Genomic DNA, 16,587 nt, shown 5'->3' with positions numbered 1-16,587 from the left:
CAGATGTAGAACTCTTGCTACTTCTCCAGCACCATGTCTGCCTGCATGCCTCCATGCTTCCGGCCATGATGATAATGAACAAACCTCTGAAACTGTAAGCCAGCTCCAGTTAAATGCTTTCCTTTGTACGCGGTGGTATCTCCTCAAAGCAATAGAAACCCTCACTAAGACACAAGCCCTGAGGTCTTCTGCATTTTCAAAACATTTGTCACATCTCTGCCTGTCTCTATGGACTCTCATCACAAAGGATGCCCTACTGCCTTCCTCTGGAAATGCCCTCACCTGGCGTCAGGGCACCATCCTCCCCTGGCCCACCTCCTACTTCTGACTCTTCCTCTCGCCTTGGCTGGGTCCTCCTTTTAACTCTGAAAGTCAGCATTCTCTCCTGACCATGCTCAGGAGCCCTATCTACGTCTTTCTACACATCGTCTCCAGTAAGACCTGGCTAGGAATCCCAGATCCAAAATTCCAAATCGTCACTTCTATCCAGAATTTCAGCTTTCACTTGGCATTCCCAGCAGACATCCCTAACTCAACTTGGAATAAGTAAACTCTGGTTTCCTCTCCATAGGCATGTTCTCCCACCTGTCCTTCGCTGCTGTCAAGATGGCACTATGTCAAGATGGCACTGTCCCCACCGAAATGCTTGAATCCCCAAAGCCTGCACTTTTTAGGTATTCCTTTCCCTGAGTTACCCTGAAAAAAATCATTCTGCCAACTCAAAGGCTTCACTGCCTAAAGCAAATCATTCCAAAAGTTTTACTTCTCCCCATTTCCATTGCCCCTGCCCAGCTCAGCTCCCAGCATGCCTTTCTTCCATAGCATAGCCTTCCCCTGCAATGTGTTCTCCAACAGCAGCCTACATGACTTTGTAAAACTTGACCCAACACCCAATCTCTTTCAAATCTGTCACTTGCTCATCCCACTTAAAAATGGTATTACCTGTTCCTCTAGTCTTTTTCTCACTAGCCCAATTCTTGTACTCGAGTCTTCTTTTCTTTTAGTTCATTTAGTTCATTACTTGTTTATCTCATCAAATCTACCTAGAACGTCCTTCCTTCTGTGCCTCCAGTAGCTAGTTTCTTTGGTCATTCTGATTAGAGTTCATGTCACCAGAGTAAGACCCGTATGGACCACCCATGCTAAAGCTTCATTACCCTCTTGTTTTGCCACCCTGCTTCAATCTGTGCTTAGTATTAGCATTCCTGGGTATCATTCGGATGTGGTTGTTTATGAATGCCTCCATCTGCTTGAGGTTAGCCTGCTTATGAGTAGAGTCCTTTGATGCTTTGTTCCCTGAAGAACATCCAATGGATAGATCTTGCCTCTTGTTTGATTTAGCAATTACTTGACGAATGGCTGAATGGCCTCTCCCGGGTGCTCCCCAGAACTTGAAGTGAAGTGGTATCAAGGATCTCAGCCCAGATGTGGGCCTCCAAGCAACCCTGACCCATCCTCTGCTATTTGGTCCCTACCTTAAGGTTCCTGAAAAGGTAGTACTCTCCACTTACACCCCGCTCTACAGAAATGAGGTGCTGTTCTCTACCCCTTCTCGCTTCCAGATAGTTTCCAGGGCAGTGGTTCTCAACCTTCCTAATGCTGCAACCCTTTCATAGAGCTCTTCATACTGTGGTGACCCCCAATCATAAAGTTATCTCATTGCTATTCATCACTGTAGTTCTGCTACTGTTCTGAATCATAATGTAAATATTTGAAATGCAGGATATCTCATGTGGGCCAAGACCTAAGGGTGGCAAACTGCTGTTCCAGGCGGTAATGGGACTTTCAGGCAGGAACCCCAACTATTCTTCAAGCCCTTTGTCTAAGCCCTTGATGCTTAATGGATCAATTGTCAGTTTACTCTACTACCTGCATGCCTGCCCTGGTGACGAAATACTCAGCTGTACAGCATGCGAGGAGGAAAAATGTGTTTTGGTCATGGTTTCAGAGGCTTTACTGTACGAACACAGTGCATCATGGGGGGTGGTCAGTACAGAGAAAGCTGCTTACCTTGTGACAGGAGGGAAACAATGATAAAGGGAGAGGGGAACTTTGTTGAAACATCTTGTTTAAAGACATGCCTCCACAGACCTGCCTTCCTTCTACCAACCTCCACTAGCTCTAAATGCTATTGAATAAGCCTTTTGTACATGAACTCTGAGGAACGCTTAAAAACCAAATGATAATACTCTGCATGACCAGATAATATGTGCAGATTCACAGGGCAGGACTGGGGCATGCCTGGTGAGCCCAGTGTGAGGATCTCCACTCGCTCATGATTAGACATGCTTCTAGAAACCAGACTCACTGTTGCTCCCAGCTAGATGGCCAGCAGGGATCTGGGCCTCTAAGACTTTCCTCTGCAAAATTGCAGTTGTTTCCTACTCGGTGCAGACGATGCATTTGTAAAGGACAATAAAAATTGATTATAAGAAAAGCGAAATGGCAAAAAAAAAAAAAAAAAATAGATCCGAGACAACGTCTACACGTTTTAGAACAAAACAGAAAAATGCTTTATCAAACGGCTGCGGGATGCTTTCTGTTGATTTCTATCCTTACGATGGTTTGGGGCCCAGCATTATTCCATAGACAATGCTCTTTGCAGGAGGTGTTCCGACTGCTTCCCTGGCTCCCTCAGCCCTTGGACTCATCCTTAGCAAGCACATCTCTCCCCTGCAGTAGCTTTTCAAATCAAGTGTGAGTAAGTGGGCGGTGAACACTCACTGAGATCCAGCCATGGTGGGCACCTCCTGACCACCTCCCTTACCTAGTCCAGAGTCTGCCCTTCTCTGCATCCCAGCTGCCTCCAGGCCTAGAGATGACCATCTCCTTCTGCCCCGATTAGCTGCATCAGTCTCCTAACTGGACCCCAACTCGGGTCCCTTCCCTCTCCTCTGACCTTGTAATTGTGCTGAGAATATCATGTTGAAACATGTTTCTGAGCCTGTTTCTCTACTCAGTGACATAATGGTGGTGACATCATCATCATCAATAAAGTGATGTCTTACTACTAACTTAGCATCTTAAGCTTTCTGTATCTGTGCCTCACCCAACAGTTCTAGTTCCAGCTCACTCCCATGCCCTTTATTCTTCTCATCCTGTGCTATCTTCAAACAGGAAACTCTGTACCTTTCCCCAGTCATCAACCTCCACACACAAATCATCCTTTCTCTCTCCCTGCTCTCACACATGGTCCTACCCTTCTTATTTTTCAATGCCAAGGGCAAATACCATCCCTAGGTTCTCTTGCTTTGTGCCCAGCCTGGCATTGTCTCCCTCTGCTTACAATGTCTTACAAAGCACTTAGCAAGGTGACCACCACAACCAGTTGAAAAGCACATAGTGTAGCCGGGCATTGGTGGTGCACGCCTTTAATCCCAGCACTTTAATCCCAGCACTTGGGAGGCAGAGGCAGGCAGATCTCTGTGAGTTCGAGGCCATCTCGGTCTACCTTGTCTTGGAAAACCAAAATAAATAAAAGAAAAGCATGTAATATAATGAAGGTTATGTGGTATGTTTTATACATAAGATATAAGAACTGGAGCCACCATCTAAATGAATGCTATTTTTAGCTCGAGTAGTCTCACTGAATTTCATCATGCTGTGAGCCAAAGTATCTAGTCCTTCCACCCACTGATCCTTGTGGTCTTGTCATATTTGCACTCTCTCCTATCAAATACATGCCAAGCCCAGCAGAGTTGCCTATGCACTGTCAGCACGCTAATATTTTCAGAAAACCCTAGCTGTTTTTTGGGAGTTTTGTTTGTTTGCTTGTTTTAGACAATGTCTAGTTATGTACCCAGGATCTACATAGCTTGGATCTCGCTGTACCACCAGGGCTAGCCTCTGATTCAGGATTCTCCTGCCTCCATGTCAGTAGTAGGATTACAGGCATCTGCCACCACACCCAGATAGAAAACTCTTTTTTCTTGAGTTAAATAGCAATGGCCTTGATAGGTTCACTCAACAGCAGGATGGCTTTCAACCTGTGATGGAGGAGGGTCATATGTCTATTTGTTAATAAAGAAACTACATTGGCCCTTTTGATAGGACAGCAGCTTAGATAGGTGGAGTAGACAGAACAGAATGCTGGGAGAAAGAAGCCGAGTCAGTCAGTCGCCATGATTCTCCCACTCCAGACAGACGCAGGTTAAGATCTTCCCTGGTAAGCCACACCTCGTGGGGCTACACAGATTATTAAAAATGGGTTAGATCAATATGTAAGAGCTAGCTCGTAAGAGGTTATAACTAATGGGCCAGGCAGTGTTTAAAAGAATACAGTTTCCATGTAATTATTTTGGGTAAAGCTAGCTGTGCAGGACCCGGGTGTCAGAAAGCGGCCCACAGCTCCACACAACAAACCTGTATCTTTTTCTCCTAAAATGGTAAAGTCACATGAACACTAACAGCTGATTCTCATTCTTGTTGTGTTTATTTTTAAGTCCTAAATGAAACAGAAACAAGAGAGACCTTCAGCCTGGGATCAATAGTATGCATGCAGGTGACTGTGTGGGTGGTCTTCCTGATAGCCTTAAAAATCTACTTTTGAGGGGCTGGATAGCTTGCTCAATGGTTAACAGCACTTGCAGTTCTTGCAAAAGACCCCGATTCAATGCCTAGCACCCAGTTGGTGGCTCACAACAGTCTGAAACTCCAATTCCAGGGGATCCTGCACCCCTTTCCAGTCTCAACAGGAATTAAATGGTGCACATGCATACACAGAACACCCAAACACATATTTGACAAATGATGTCTACATTGAAATGTTGTAGGTTTCTACTTTGTTTAAATTGCCTCCCTGGTAGATTATGTTAATAACGGATACTTCTTCCATGACCTAGAGCCCACTGTAGTCTGTTAGGTATGTGGTTCACCACTGACTTCTGTCCAAGTCCTGTACACAGTGGGACCAATTAAGTGCTCATTACATGAGACATTGATAGGATAAATGAGTCAGTGAATGACAGAAGAAAACTTAATCACAGGTGGAAGACACTGTGCTATCCCAGAGGCAAGGATGACAACTTCCAGCTTGTCACTCAAACCCTGAGTAGAACAAGCAGGAGTGGATTGTCTTGGTTTTGGTTTGGGCTTTGGATTGTTTATTTGTTTGTTTGTTTAATCTAGGAAGGGTCTTCAAGAGGCATCAAAGTAGGTAAAGGGGCTTGCTGCCAAGACTGACAACCTGAATTAGATCCTGAGACCCACATGCTGAAAGGAGAGAACTGATTGTCCCCAAGCCGTCCTATGACCAACACACATGCACAGTGGGATCCACACTCTCGCCCCATGTGACAAAAGAAAATAATAACATAAAAAGGCTGTGTACTCCATGGTAGTAGTTTCACCTAATTAACCTAACTGGAACACAATAGGAATTATAGTATCAGAACTTGCAAAATAACATTTAAAGTATTTTGTATAATCATGCACTGGTAAATATTTTTGAAAGTTAAAAATTTAAATGACACAAAAGATTAAATTATTAAATAATAGTATACAAACAAATTACAACCATGTAAACACTGATGAAACGAGGCTTTTTTTCTTTTTTTAAGTCTATCTAACTTTATTTCATGTGCAGCAGTGTGAAGGTATCAAGTCCCCTGGAACTGAAGTTATAGACAGTTGTGAGCTGCCATGTGAGTGCTGGGAATTGAACCTGGGTCCTCTGGAAGAACAACCAGTGTTCTTAATTACTGAGTCATATCTCCAGTCCCCCAAAACGAGGCATTTTCATAAGAAAATATTTTTAAGTATATTTATTTTTACTCTCCTTGATATTTTCTTTAAATTTTCTTAGCATTCACGTAGTCCCTGCATAAGTTCAAAATGTCTGTCAAGAAGGTTAATATGAATTGCATATTTGTCCTGGTTAGTTTTTGTAACTCAACTTAAGAGTCACTTGGTAAGAAGGAACTTCAACTGAGGAAGTGCCAAGATCAGACTGGCCCATGAATACCTCTGTGGGGTATTGTCTGGATTGCTAACTGATGCAGTAGGACCCAGCCCACTGTGGGCAATATCATCCCTGTGTAGGTACTCCCAGACTGTATAAGAAAACTAATGAATACAAGTGAGTAAATGGACAGAAAACAGAGTGCTGTGGGACAACGGTCTGTATCCTGTCAATTATATTTTAAATAAACGCTGATTGGCCAGTAGCCAGACAGAAAGTAGAGGGTGGGGACAACTAGACAGGAAGTAGAGATGGGTCAAGGAGAATGGAGATTTCTAGGAAGAGGACGCAGTCCTGACCTAGCCGCAGAAGAAGCAAGATGTGACTGCCTCGCTGAAAAAGGTACCAAGCCACGTGGCTAACATAGACAAGAATAATGGACTAATACAAGTTATAGGAGTTAATAAGAAGCCTGAGCTAATGGGCCAATCAGTTTATAACTAATGTAGACCTCTGTGTGATTTCTTTGCGACTTAATGATTGCGGTAACCGGGCAGGACAGAAATCCTGTCAACAACAGAGTTCCTTCATGGTCTCTGTCTCAGGTTCTGTTTAAGTCCCTGCCGTGACTTCTCTCAATGATGGATTGTGCCCTGGAAGGGTAAACCAAATAAACCCTTTCTTCCCCTAAGCTGCCTTTCCTCAAAGTAGCTTATCCTGGTAACAGAAAGCAAGCGCCTCAGCATCCAACAGCTTATATATGTACATGGCTCAGGATCTAGGCATGTGGAAGTGCCCAGTATAGAATTAGGTAAGACAATTCAGACATTACACTCTCAATAGCAATACATGTGCCAAGTCTGAGGCCTTCTGCTCCAAAAATACTGTTTTATGCACCTTCCAGTACATAGTAATTGCTAGAATAAGTGAATATGTACTTATATATTCATTTGACAGTCAAGAAACATATCAAAGATTTATAGATTGCTTTGCATATGCCAAGTGGAGTTTAACTTCTTAGCCATGCTCCTTTAGATGTACAATTTAAAAAATGTGTTTGAACAGTGTACAAGAAATGTTCATTAGCCTGAACTCAACACAAAATTGCTCAACTAAATTTTAAAGGTGAGACTTTCAGATTCTGCATTTTATTCTTAGGGTAAATAATGACTTACTATAATAGCAGCAGTTGCATTAAGCAACTCTTGATGTGGGAGAGTCTTCTGTTTTGTGTTGATTTCATTGGTTAAATAAAGAGACTGCCTTGGCCCTTTAATAGGACAGAAAATTAGGTAGGCAGAGTAGACTGAACAGAATGCTGAGAGAAAAAAGCCGAGTCAGGCAGTTGCCATAGCTCTCCTCTCTGAGATGGAAGCAGGCTAGAATTCTTTCCGGTAAGCCACGACCTCGTGGTGCTACACAGATTATTAGATGTGGGTTAATCAAGATGTGAGAGTTATCCAGTAAGAGGCTAGAGCTAATGGGCCAGGCAGTATTTAAAAGAATACAGTTTCTGTGTAATCATTTCGGGTAAAGCTAGCAGGTGTGGGAGCCGGGTGGCGGGAACACAGTCCGCAGCTCCATCAACAAACTCTGGAGTTACCTGGATGGCCAGCTCAGTCGCCTGTAGAATTTACACCTGCAGCAGTGAATTGTGGGCTTGGGTATCTGTTTGGATGATCTATGGAGTTACCAGATTTTGACGAAGTGACCAAAGAACAGTTATGCAAATGCATGAGTATCTGATTACAGATTAATTACTTGGACAAAAATGCATCATATTTACCAAGGTAAGCCAAATATTACTTGACTGACCATTTGCCCAATTGCAGTGCCTAATACAAAAGTCCTAGAAGATGATTTTAAAAGTTAATTTGTTCTTTTCCTTAAAAATGGTACATCCTTCAGACACCCTTTATTTACTACTGATCCTACAAATGTTTGTTTTTAACCACCCAGTTCCATTTGGAATAATTTTGTATAATATCCTCATTATGACTTGATCTTCCCCTTTTGTTTTTGACATCTGTAAGAAGCAGCAGCTTGAGGTGGAAGCTCACTAACAATCTTTTAAAGAAAGCCTTCCAACTTCATAAGAAAGGATCATCTGCATTATACCATGTCTTCATGCTGGATCTAACCCCATGTTTGCTCAAAGCCTTATTTCTCAGCAACCATTACATCAGTTAACAATGTTCTGTTTGCCTTGTGATACAGAAAGATTGTGTGTTCACATTGACCCCTCTTACATCATAACTTCCCAGGTTTGGCATAGGTTTCATGAGGCTCTCTACCAATTTTCCTGCCTTCATGTTCTTTGGTTTACAATTTTCAAAAGCATGCAAAACTTGAAAGCTAGTAAAACAAATCTAAGTTGAAAAGCAGTTCAAAATGAACGGATGACTCAAGACACTAGCGCTTCCATCAAATGAATAAACACCTCTACTACAAGATTCAAAGCAGAGACAGCTTCATCACCCCACACAACCCAGCAGCTGTTTTATTGAGGAAAAAAATGGATCAAAACTAGAAGCTCATGATGTCCAAGTAGGAAAAGTTCAATAAAAGCTTATATGTACAAAGCACTCATTTTGAGGGACATTTTATTAACTAATCATTTCAGAGGGAATTAATTCTTTGGCACTTTAATATATAACTAGTGCCTACTCCTGGATGTTTTAAAGAAATCAACTTGGTCAGCAATTCCTGTGGAAGGATTATCAACTGTTGCCCTTGAAGCATTTTCTTTTTGCTGTATCTTGCTTGTCTCTGACAGGATAATAAATACCGCTGTTCTATAAAAACAAAAAATAAGTGAAGAACACTTTGCCCATAATTTTCCTTATCTATCTACATAAACACAATGATCACATCTTTAAAATTAAAAACAATCATTACTCCAGAATTTGTAGCACCTTTTATTTCTTGCACCCCATCTCAAAAGTAATTTTGAGTAGAGACACATACTATTAATTGGTTTTTTAAAAAAAAATGATCCAGCACTTCCTCTTTCCCTAAAGTCTTATATAATATGATATTCTAATTGCTATTCAGAAGGAGACCAGACCATCAGTGAGATGCCCTAATTCTCACATATAGAATGCAGCAATCTAGCTCTGTGGGCGTTTAAAGTCAATAGATGGTGCTCCACTAAAGCAAGAAATTCATACACAGTTCTGCAAGGTGTTCACAGTCTATTTTCATTCTAAGATTTCTGAGAGCATGAAGCACTAGTTAAGTATCAATTGGTATCTTAACTCTCTTTAACTGTCCCTGAGTGGACAGGGTATAGACAGACAATTGATACGTTTGCATCCCCTTCCCTGGTAGACAGTAACTGACCAAGAACAGACAGTTTACCAGGCGTGCCTATCATACTGTTTGATACTCCCCACCCTTCCCCAGCCTCTCTCTCAGAAATATTCCCAAGGATATGGTTAGAGCTGCTCCCTAGTCAGGAAACAAAGAGACCGATCCCCCAGCTCACAGAAACAGACTGCTGCCAACTCCATATATTAATGTCAGTTGTTGGACAGGTATTGCTTACATCGATCAGAGATTGTGGATTTGAACTGGATCTCTCTCTCTCTCTCTCTCTCTCTCTCTCTCTCTCTCTCTCTCGCTCTCGCTAAGTTGCTGCATGCCTGGGATAGCTGAAAAGGAACCACTAACATCACTGTGTGACTAGGCCACGTGGGTGAAGGGGGCAGAAGTGAAGGAAGAGGGGCGCAGGGAAAGAAGGCAAAGAAAGGAGAATGAGTGCATCTTCAGATTTTAGTGAATAAAGATGCTTATGAACAGGCCCCAGTGAGCTGACTTCACATCCATTGCACACCATGATGGTTCAACAAGAAGAGCTACATCTAAGACTGCCAGCCTCCACTGATCATGATCTTTCCATGGGAAGGAGCCTGGTCTATCGGTAGCTTCTGCTAATCTTGCTGAAACAATCCTGGCACAAAAGACAAGTCCGTTAGGCAAACAAAATTATTCCATCACAATTTTTTAAATATTTTCTTTTTTTTTTTAGTCTCCTTAAAGATATCTTTTTCTAAAGAATAATGTGTTCTTACCTTAGATGAGGGAAACTTATTATAATATGAAAAATGAAATTTTTGAAGAGTTCAAGAGAAAAGCAAGGAATGATTTTTGTTTAAGTCTAAATGTTATAACCCTGGGGTTACATTCTATATATTTTTAAGATGAAGATGTCATCACCCAAATTAAGACTCAGTTTCCCCTCTCTGCATAGAAAATAATGCCCCTCAAGTCAGAGATCGCATAGGGCTCAGTAAAAAGCCAAGTTCTCCCCATGAAAGCCATTACGTTCTTTCCCTGCGTTGCTCTCATGGACTTGGCTTGGACTACAAAACTGGGCTGAATACATGATACCTAGGACTTCCCTTCTCCAAAGTGTTTTTTTTTCTCCAGTCTTATTCTCAAAATCACGATATGATAGGGAGTTGAGACAGGTGTCACTAGGTCTACAAATGAGGAGACCAAGACCGGAGAAATGACTCAGCCACACCTTGTGGCTAGGTAGAGGCAAAGGAATGATAACCCAAGTCCCTTCAAGCCTACCTCTGTGACTTTATCAGTCTGGACATTAAGATTCGTTATATATGCAGGACGGCGCTGTGACCTCAATGATACCTTAACAAATGAACTATTGCATTGGTGTTTTCTAGTTGGATGAGAAAAATAATAATTTAATAATTAAGAATGTATTATGCTTAAAATACTGGCGATTTAAAAGCTGCAAGTATTCATAGAGAATAAGGTACACACAGAATGTGTATGAAGCCATCATCTTCCCTATTCTTTTGCTTTTCATCTTTTTAAATCACCTTTTAAGTGCGGTATTTGGGGATGTATTAACGAAAGCTAAACACGGCAAGGTAAAATTGGACTTTCTATTGTCAATTCAGGTCTCACTTAAGAGTGAAATTTTTATTTGATATTAGGCAGAAGTGTCTAAAAATATGTTATTATAAACATTAGATTTTAACAAGCAATTTTTGAATAGCATGCAAATAAAATGAAATACTTTCCAAATAAACATATTTTCCCAATTATTTCTCTACATATATTTCTGCTCTCAGTAGAGCTTTATGACACAAACAGCTCCATGTGAGCTCATCAGGGAATCTCCGCTACCCAAACTGTACCACACAGAAACCTGTATGAATAATGCGATTGGATGGGTTGCCCTGCCGAAGCACTGAAAAGCACACACTCACACAGCTGGTTAGGTGAATTTTCCCTATCAGTTCATCAATCATTTTAAGTTAGTTAAGTGGCAAGAATCCCTTTCGCGTCACATTTGAGTGAGGGTACTATAGGAGATCCCACTTTCAAGAGAAAAGAGTCCTCGTTCTAAAACATGTCTGTCCTTGATAACCCACTATGCAGATTCCAGCACTGAAGGCCAGGGCGCTCCTCTGGCTCAGCTTAGGAGCGCAGTAACCAGGCACCTGCTTCTCACACCCTTCCCTCAATATTTTGCACTTTTGTTCTGGTCTGGTCCAGGCCTCTAGCCTCTTTCCTTGCTCCAAAGCCACCAAGTAAGTCTACACAGCGACTCAAGCATCAAGCAGAAGTGTTTTCCCCTTCTGTCTGGGGATGAGGATGGAAGTGAGGGTGGGGGCCCTCACCACGACCCTATGCCCCTGGGGAGGGGAGTCAGTGCCACCAGGGCGAAGCGAAAAACAGCGCGAGGTTGATGACTTCCACGCCATCACCAGAACCCGGTGCCTTCCCGCCTCCGCCCAGGCCATGTTCGGGGGTCCCCAGAGCGCAAAGCTGGAATAAGAGTGGAAAAGGGAAGTGAAACAACGTGCGGATGCGAGGCGTGAGTGTGGACACACACAGGGCAGCTGCAGGTAGAACAACCCCGCCTCTCCCCAACTCGTTCCCCGGACCTGCCTGCAGCCCCGCCACTCTGGGGATCCCGGCGCCAGGACAAAGCTGCCGCGGCCTCTCTGCGAGCGCAGGGAGAACTCGCCCTGGCTCACCGATCGCCCTCTGGCCGGGACCCTGTCCCAAAGGACCCCGGGGACGTCCGATCGAGCGAGGGGACCTTGGGCTGGGCGCCCGAAGCGCCTGTCCCTGGCGTCCCCGCTGGACGCCTGTGCTCACCTGTTCAGCACTTTGCGGATCCTCTGGCGCATGCCAGCCCGGGAGGAGGCGGACAGGCTCCCGCCTCCGCTGCCTTCAGCTGGCAGGTTCTCGATGGTGGTCACCACATGGTTCGGCGGGGCCGGCGGTGGTGGCGGCTGCAGCTGGGGCTGCGGAGGCTCCGGGGGGATCATTGAGGCGGAGGCGGTGGCGGGCGGCTCTCAGAACGCTACCGGGCACATAGTGCGCGGGCCCCGGGCCCGGGAACACGCAGAGAACCCGGCCAAGCAACCCCGGCCCGGGGAGGCGGTGCCGCCTGCGAAGCGACGAAGCGGGGAGGCACCCGCGGCTCCGGCCGCCGCCTCCCAGCGCAGTGCCCTCGGCTTGCTCCCCAGTCCTGGTTGCACACCCTCTTTCCGTGCCGCCGCTTCTTCCCGCCCGGGCTCTTCCCGAGCCGCGACCCAAGTCCTGGCACACCCCGCCAAGTGGCTGCAAAGGGGGTCGGAGGGAACCCGGAGCCGCCGGGTCCACTGCAAGGACCGTGCAGAGAGAGGCACGGAGCTGCCAGGCTTCGCCTTCTGTCCCAGTTCCCAGGGCTTGTCCTGGGGATGGCAGTTGCGGTGGCGCTGCTTCAGCTGGTGCCGGCTTCGCTCAGAAAGCTGCCGTCTGTGTCTCACGGAGTGAGAGACCGAGAGTGAACCTGGAGCGCCGGGCGGGGGCGCCGCGCTGGCGGAGGGGGTCGGGGCGGGTGGGGGGCACTCGCGCTCTGCTGTCGCCAGAGGGCGCTCCGGCGGTGCCTTGGTGTCCCCAACCCTCCTCCTGGCGTCTAAAGAAGCCCTAGGTCTAGGGTGCTGTGACTGGCGGTGGGTGGTTTTGTCTTTGTCTTTAGGGCAGCACAGGATGGATTCTCCCTCTGCTACTGGGGAGGACTCATCTTGCTTCTGCAGAGGCTCTGAGGAATCCAGCACCACCGGCCCGGGCCAGCGGTACGACGAGATCGCTGTTGGTCCAGGTTACAGATCCAAATTGAACAACCGAAATATTACAACTACTCTCATCAAAATGGACCTGCAGGAAATGGGAAGAAAAACAGTTTGTCACCAAAAAAGGCATTCTGGGAATTGGGGAAAACAAACCAAGCTACCCCAATACATCTCCGTTTCGGCGATGGAGCACGGAAAGGAAAGCCAGCGGACTCTAATGGCACTTCTGGAAATAACAGAGATGCTGGGCAATTTCTTAAATCCTGGGACAAGGCGACTCATGAGTTTTCCTGCGCGCTGTAAGAGTTAAATGAAGTAAACTACCCAGCAGGAGGGATCAGTGACCCCTTCAAGGTCCTCCCGCTGTCAAAGGGATAACTCTGTGTTAGCTACTGAAACCCCAGTCCTCAACAAGACCACTTTCTACAGAATGGGCTTTGTCCCAGGCATTCCTTATACCTATTGATCTGCACTTTAATCAGTAATTGACTCTGGAAATTTTTTCAAACGTCCCTTAGTCCAGATTGCCTGGGCAAGTATCTTGCAATGAAAATGATATGCATTTAAGATTTTTCTCCACTTTACTGCAGAAGGGGAACTAATCACACTGAGTTCGTTTAACGAGTATATTTGCTCACACAAAAGCACGTTGATACTGCCACTGAATCCAAATGCTCTGAAAACTACTGTTTAGGATGTTCAGAGTCAAATATAACATTCAAAAGTAGTAGACTATATCGTTTCAAAAGAGGAAAGCGGGAGACAAAAAGAAGCCAGTTCGGTTTATAATACTGGGGATTCTCTTCATTTTAAAAATGGGGTGAGGTAGAGCTCTGTGAGTTTGGGGCCAGACTGGTCTACAAAGTTCCAAGACAGAACCGCAGAGAAAAACCCTGTCTCAGGCAAAAGTGGATAAATAGACATGTAAAAAAAAAAAACCCTCTCTAGTCTATATTTAAGCATCTGTCAAACCCAGTTTCTACATGAACCATCCCTAGGGTCCCTTTCTACAAAATTCCACCCAAATTGGAACATTTGCCATTTTATAATTAGAACATCACCCCATGCTTCCTTAGAGACATTTCATTCTAGAATATTCACCCCAGATTCTCAGGACAGGTACAAGAATTACTACAAACAAGAACAAGGCTTGTAACCTTGTGAACATTAAAATTCCAATAGATTACAATGAATTTGCCCTTGGGGAACTACCAAATGTAACAGACATGAGTAAAATGCACTTCAGTTGGACCTGGCAGCAAACCTCGGTGGGAACATCTCTATTAAAAGAGCATTTATGGTCATTTCAGGTGTCTTTCTTGAATGACTGGTTGCTCCAGTGCCCTCTTGCCTCTCACACTTGGCTTGATTCCTTTTGAATGTGTTTGGCATATCACAGCTCAGTCCTGTGTCTGCATATATATCATTTCTCTAGGCCAATTATTAAATCCTTATGTTCTAAATCTCCACTGAGCAGGAAGGGAGAGAGCAACAATGGGCTAAGAGGTGGTGCTGGCTGGTTTGTCAGCTCAACACAAGAGTTATCTGACAGGAGGAAACTTCAATTAAGAAATCACCCCCATAAAATTGGGCAAGCAAGCCCGCGGGGCATTTTCTTAGTCAGTGATTTTTGGGGGAAGGCTCAGCCCAATGTAGCTGTGCTACTGCTCAGCTGGTGGTGCTGGGTTCTATAAGAAAGAAGACTGAGCAAGCCAGGAGGAGTAAGCAAGGAAGTGAGGAGGAAGCAGCACCCCTCCATGGCCTCTGAACCAACTTCTGCTTTCAGGCTCCTGTCCTGTTTGAGTTCCTGCCCTGACTTCCTTCAGTAACAGACTACAATGCGGAAGTATAAGTCAAATAAACCCTTTCCTCCCCAACTTGCTTTTGGCCTTGGTGTTTCATCATAGCAATATTAACTGTAACTAGTTCAAGGTGTGAAATTCCAATCCTGCTGGTGAGAAAAGACCTTGTATTATCTTAGATCATAGATGGGTGAAACCTCCCGGATTCTGTGTTCCACACTCAGCTCTTAAATAACCAAGTAGCATGTAAGAGATGGGGAAACAGATGTCAAAGGTGCAAATATCACAGCAGTAAGTTCGACATGAAATTAAACAGAAAAAATATGAAAACTCGTCTTCCCTCCTCCCTGCTGTGAGAGTGCTCTTGTCTCTGTCTCAAAATCTATTCTCCAGGACATCTTAATGAATTGGTGGAGGGGTGGGAATTAAATCTGACTCTCAGTGGTGGCACATGGGTCCACAGCCACAGTGATCACCTTACAACTCCCTTAGTTAGTGGCCTGATCGTATTGCAAAGCGTCCCTTCAGGTGGTTCCCCTGTACTATTGCAGCACCTGAGTAGTTCTGAAGACACTCATTAATTCTGTTGAATTCCTTAAGGAATCAGAAGCAGACTATCAACTCAACTGCCCCTTTGTGCCATGTTGCTCATTTTGAAATCATTGAACTCATGGAAGCATGTGCGTAGTTTGGCTTAAGATCCAGACTTCAGAGCCACTAGGCATCTTGACCAGTTTGTTTAACATGAAGTAAATCCTTGCATTACAGCGAAAATAACATCAGAGTCAGGGTCCAAAAGCACCTGAGACCATCCCCAAATTACTGAGAAGTTTCCTAGCTTACCCTTGTTGCTGTGAAGTAGCCATATATCTTCCTCTGTCATTTTCTTTTTTAAAAAAATATTCTATTTTTGTTTCACATCATGAATCTTGATCCCATTCATTCCCAGTCCCTTCGCATCTGCCCTCTGTACCTTCATGCCTCCTCCTCCCACCATGAATAAAACAAAATGCAGGAGAAAACAAGAAAATAAAATGAGACAAATTTTAAAATGGGGAAGAAATTAAAAATCTCATGGAAGTTGCAGTGCAACCCAACAAGTCACACCATCTACCCCTTGGTGCATACATCTGTACTTGCCAGTGTTCATTGCAAGGAATCATTGGTCTGGTTCCAAACTGCTGGTCCCCATGTCATGTCAGATGCCGGACCCTCTCTAGGACTCCTCCTGCACATCCTGCTGCCAGGATGTCTTGCAGAGATCTGCAACTTTTGACCTATGGGTCAGTCACTTCAAGTGCTCCAGCAGATCATAGATGGGGCAGGCAACTCATAGCCCTGGGTCTGGGCCTGGGGAGCTGTAGGGTTGGTCTTCCATATGGGAAATGGGGACAGCTCTCCTATGGTCACAGCTCGGGGTTGGCTCTACCACACCTGTTCTAACATTGTTGGCTCAATTGTGCTGCCCTGATGAGTGCAGGGCCTGTTCCCCCAGGTTTTGCAGCTGGTGGGGATAAAGAATGGCTCTCCTGCTCTTATGAGCACAGGGCCAGCTCCCTCACATGCCTCAGGTGTTGATGGGGGTGGTATCTCTCCCCAGCCCACGTCGCTATGTGGCAGATGGGGGGGGGTCTCTCACACTCCTATCCTATGCTCTCATCAACAGGAATCTCTGCTATGTTGCCCAGACAAAGTGCAGAGCTTGCTTTCACATGTGTTGCAGCTGCTCAAGGGGACTTCCTCACCATCTCAGCCCACCCTCTTCCTCTCTCTCTCTCTCTCTCTC

The 16,587-nt window shown here is 44.8% G+C and overlaps 1 protein-coding gene across 1 annotated transcript in view; it reads right to left on the bottom strand.

Moving 5' to 3' along the window:
* Slc35f1 (solute carrier family 35 member F1) overlaps nt 1–12,216 on the bottom strand; it is a 425,287-nt gene extending 413,071 nt beyond the window's left edge. Inside the window, exon 1 of the mRNA XM_050138201.1 lies at nt 12,038–12,216. Within this exon, the coding sequence (XP_049994158.1) occupies nt 12,038–12,210 (173 nt within the window). The 5' untranslated portion in view covers nt 12,211–12,216. The remainder of the gene's footprint in view (nt 1–12,037) is intronic.
* Nucleotides 12,217–16,587: the final 4,371 nt, after the last annotated feature.

The sequence above is a fragment of the Alexandromys fortis genome, unplaced genomic scaffold (assembly GCF_014885135.2).
Source record: "Alexandromys fortis isolate MF-2015 unplaced genomic scaffold, M_Fortis_MF-2015_v1.1 scaffold_14, whole genome shotgun sequence".
NCBI lineage: Eukaryota > Metazoa > Chordata > Mammalia > Rodentia > Cricetidae > Alexandromys > Alexandromys fortis.
Note: the sequence above shows the minus strand (reverse complement) of the source record. Positions and strands in the feature narration are given on the sequence as shown.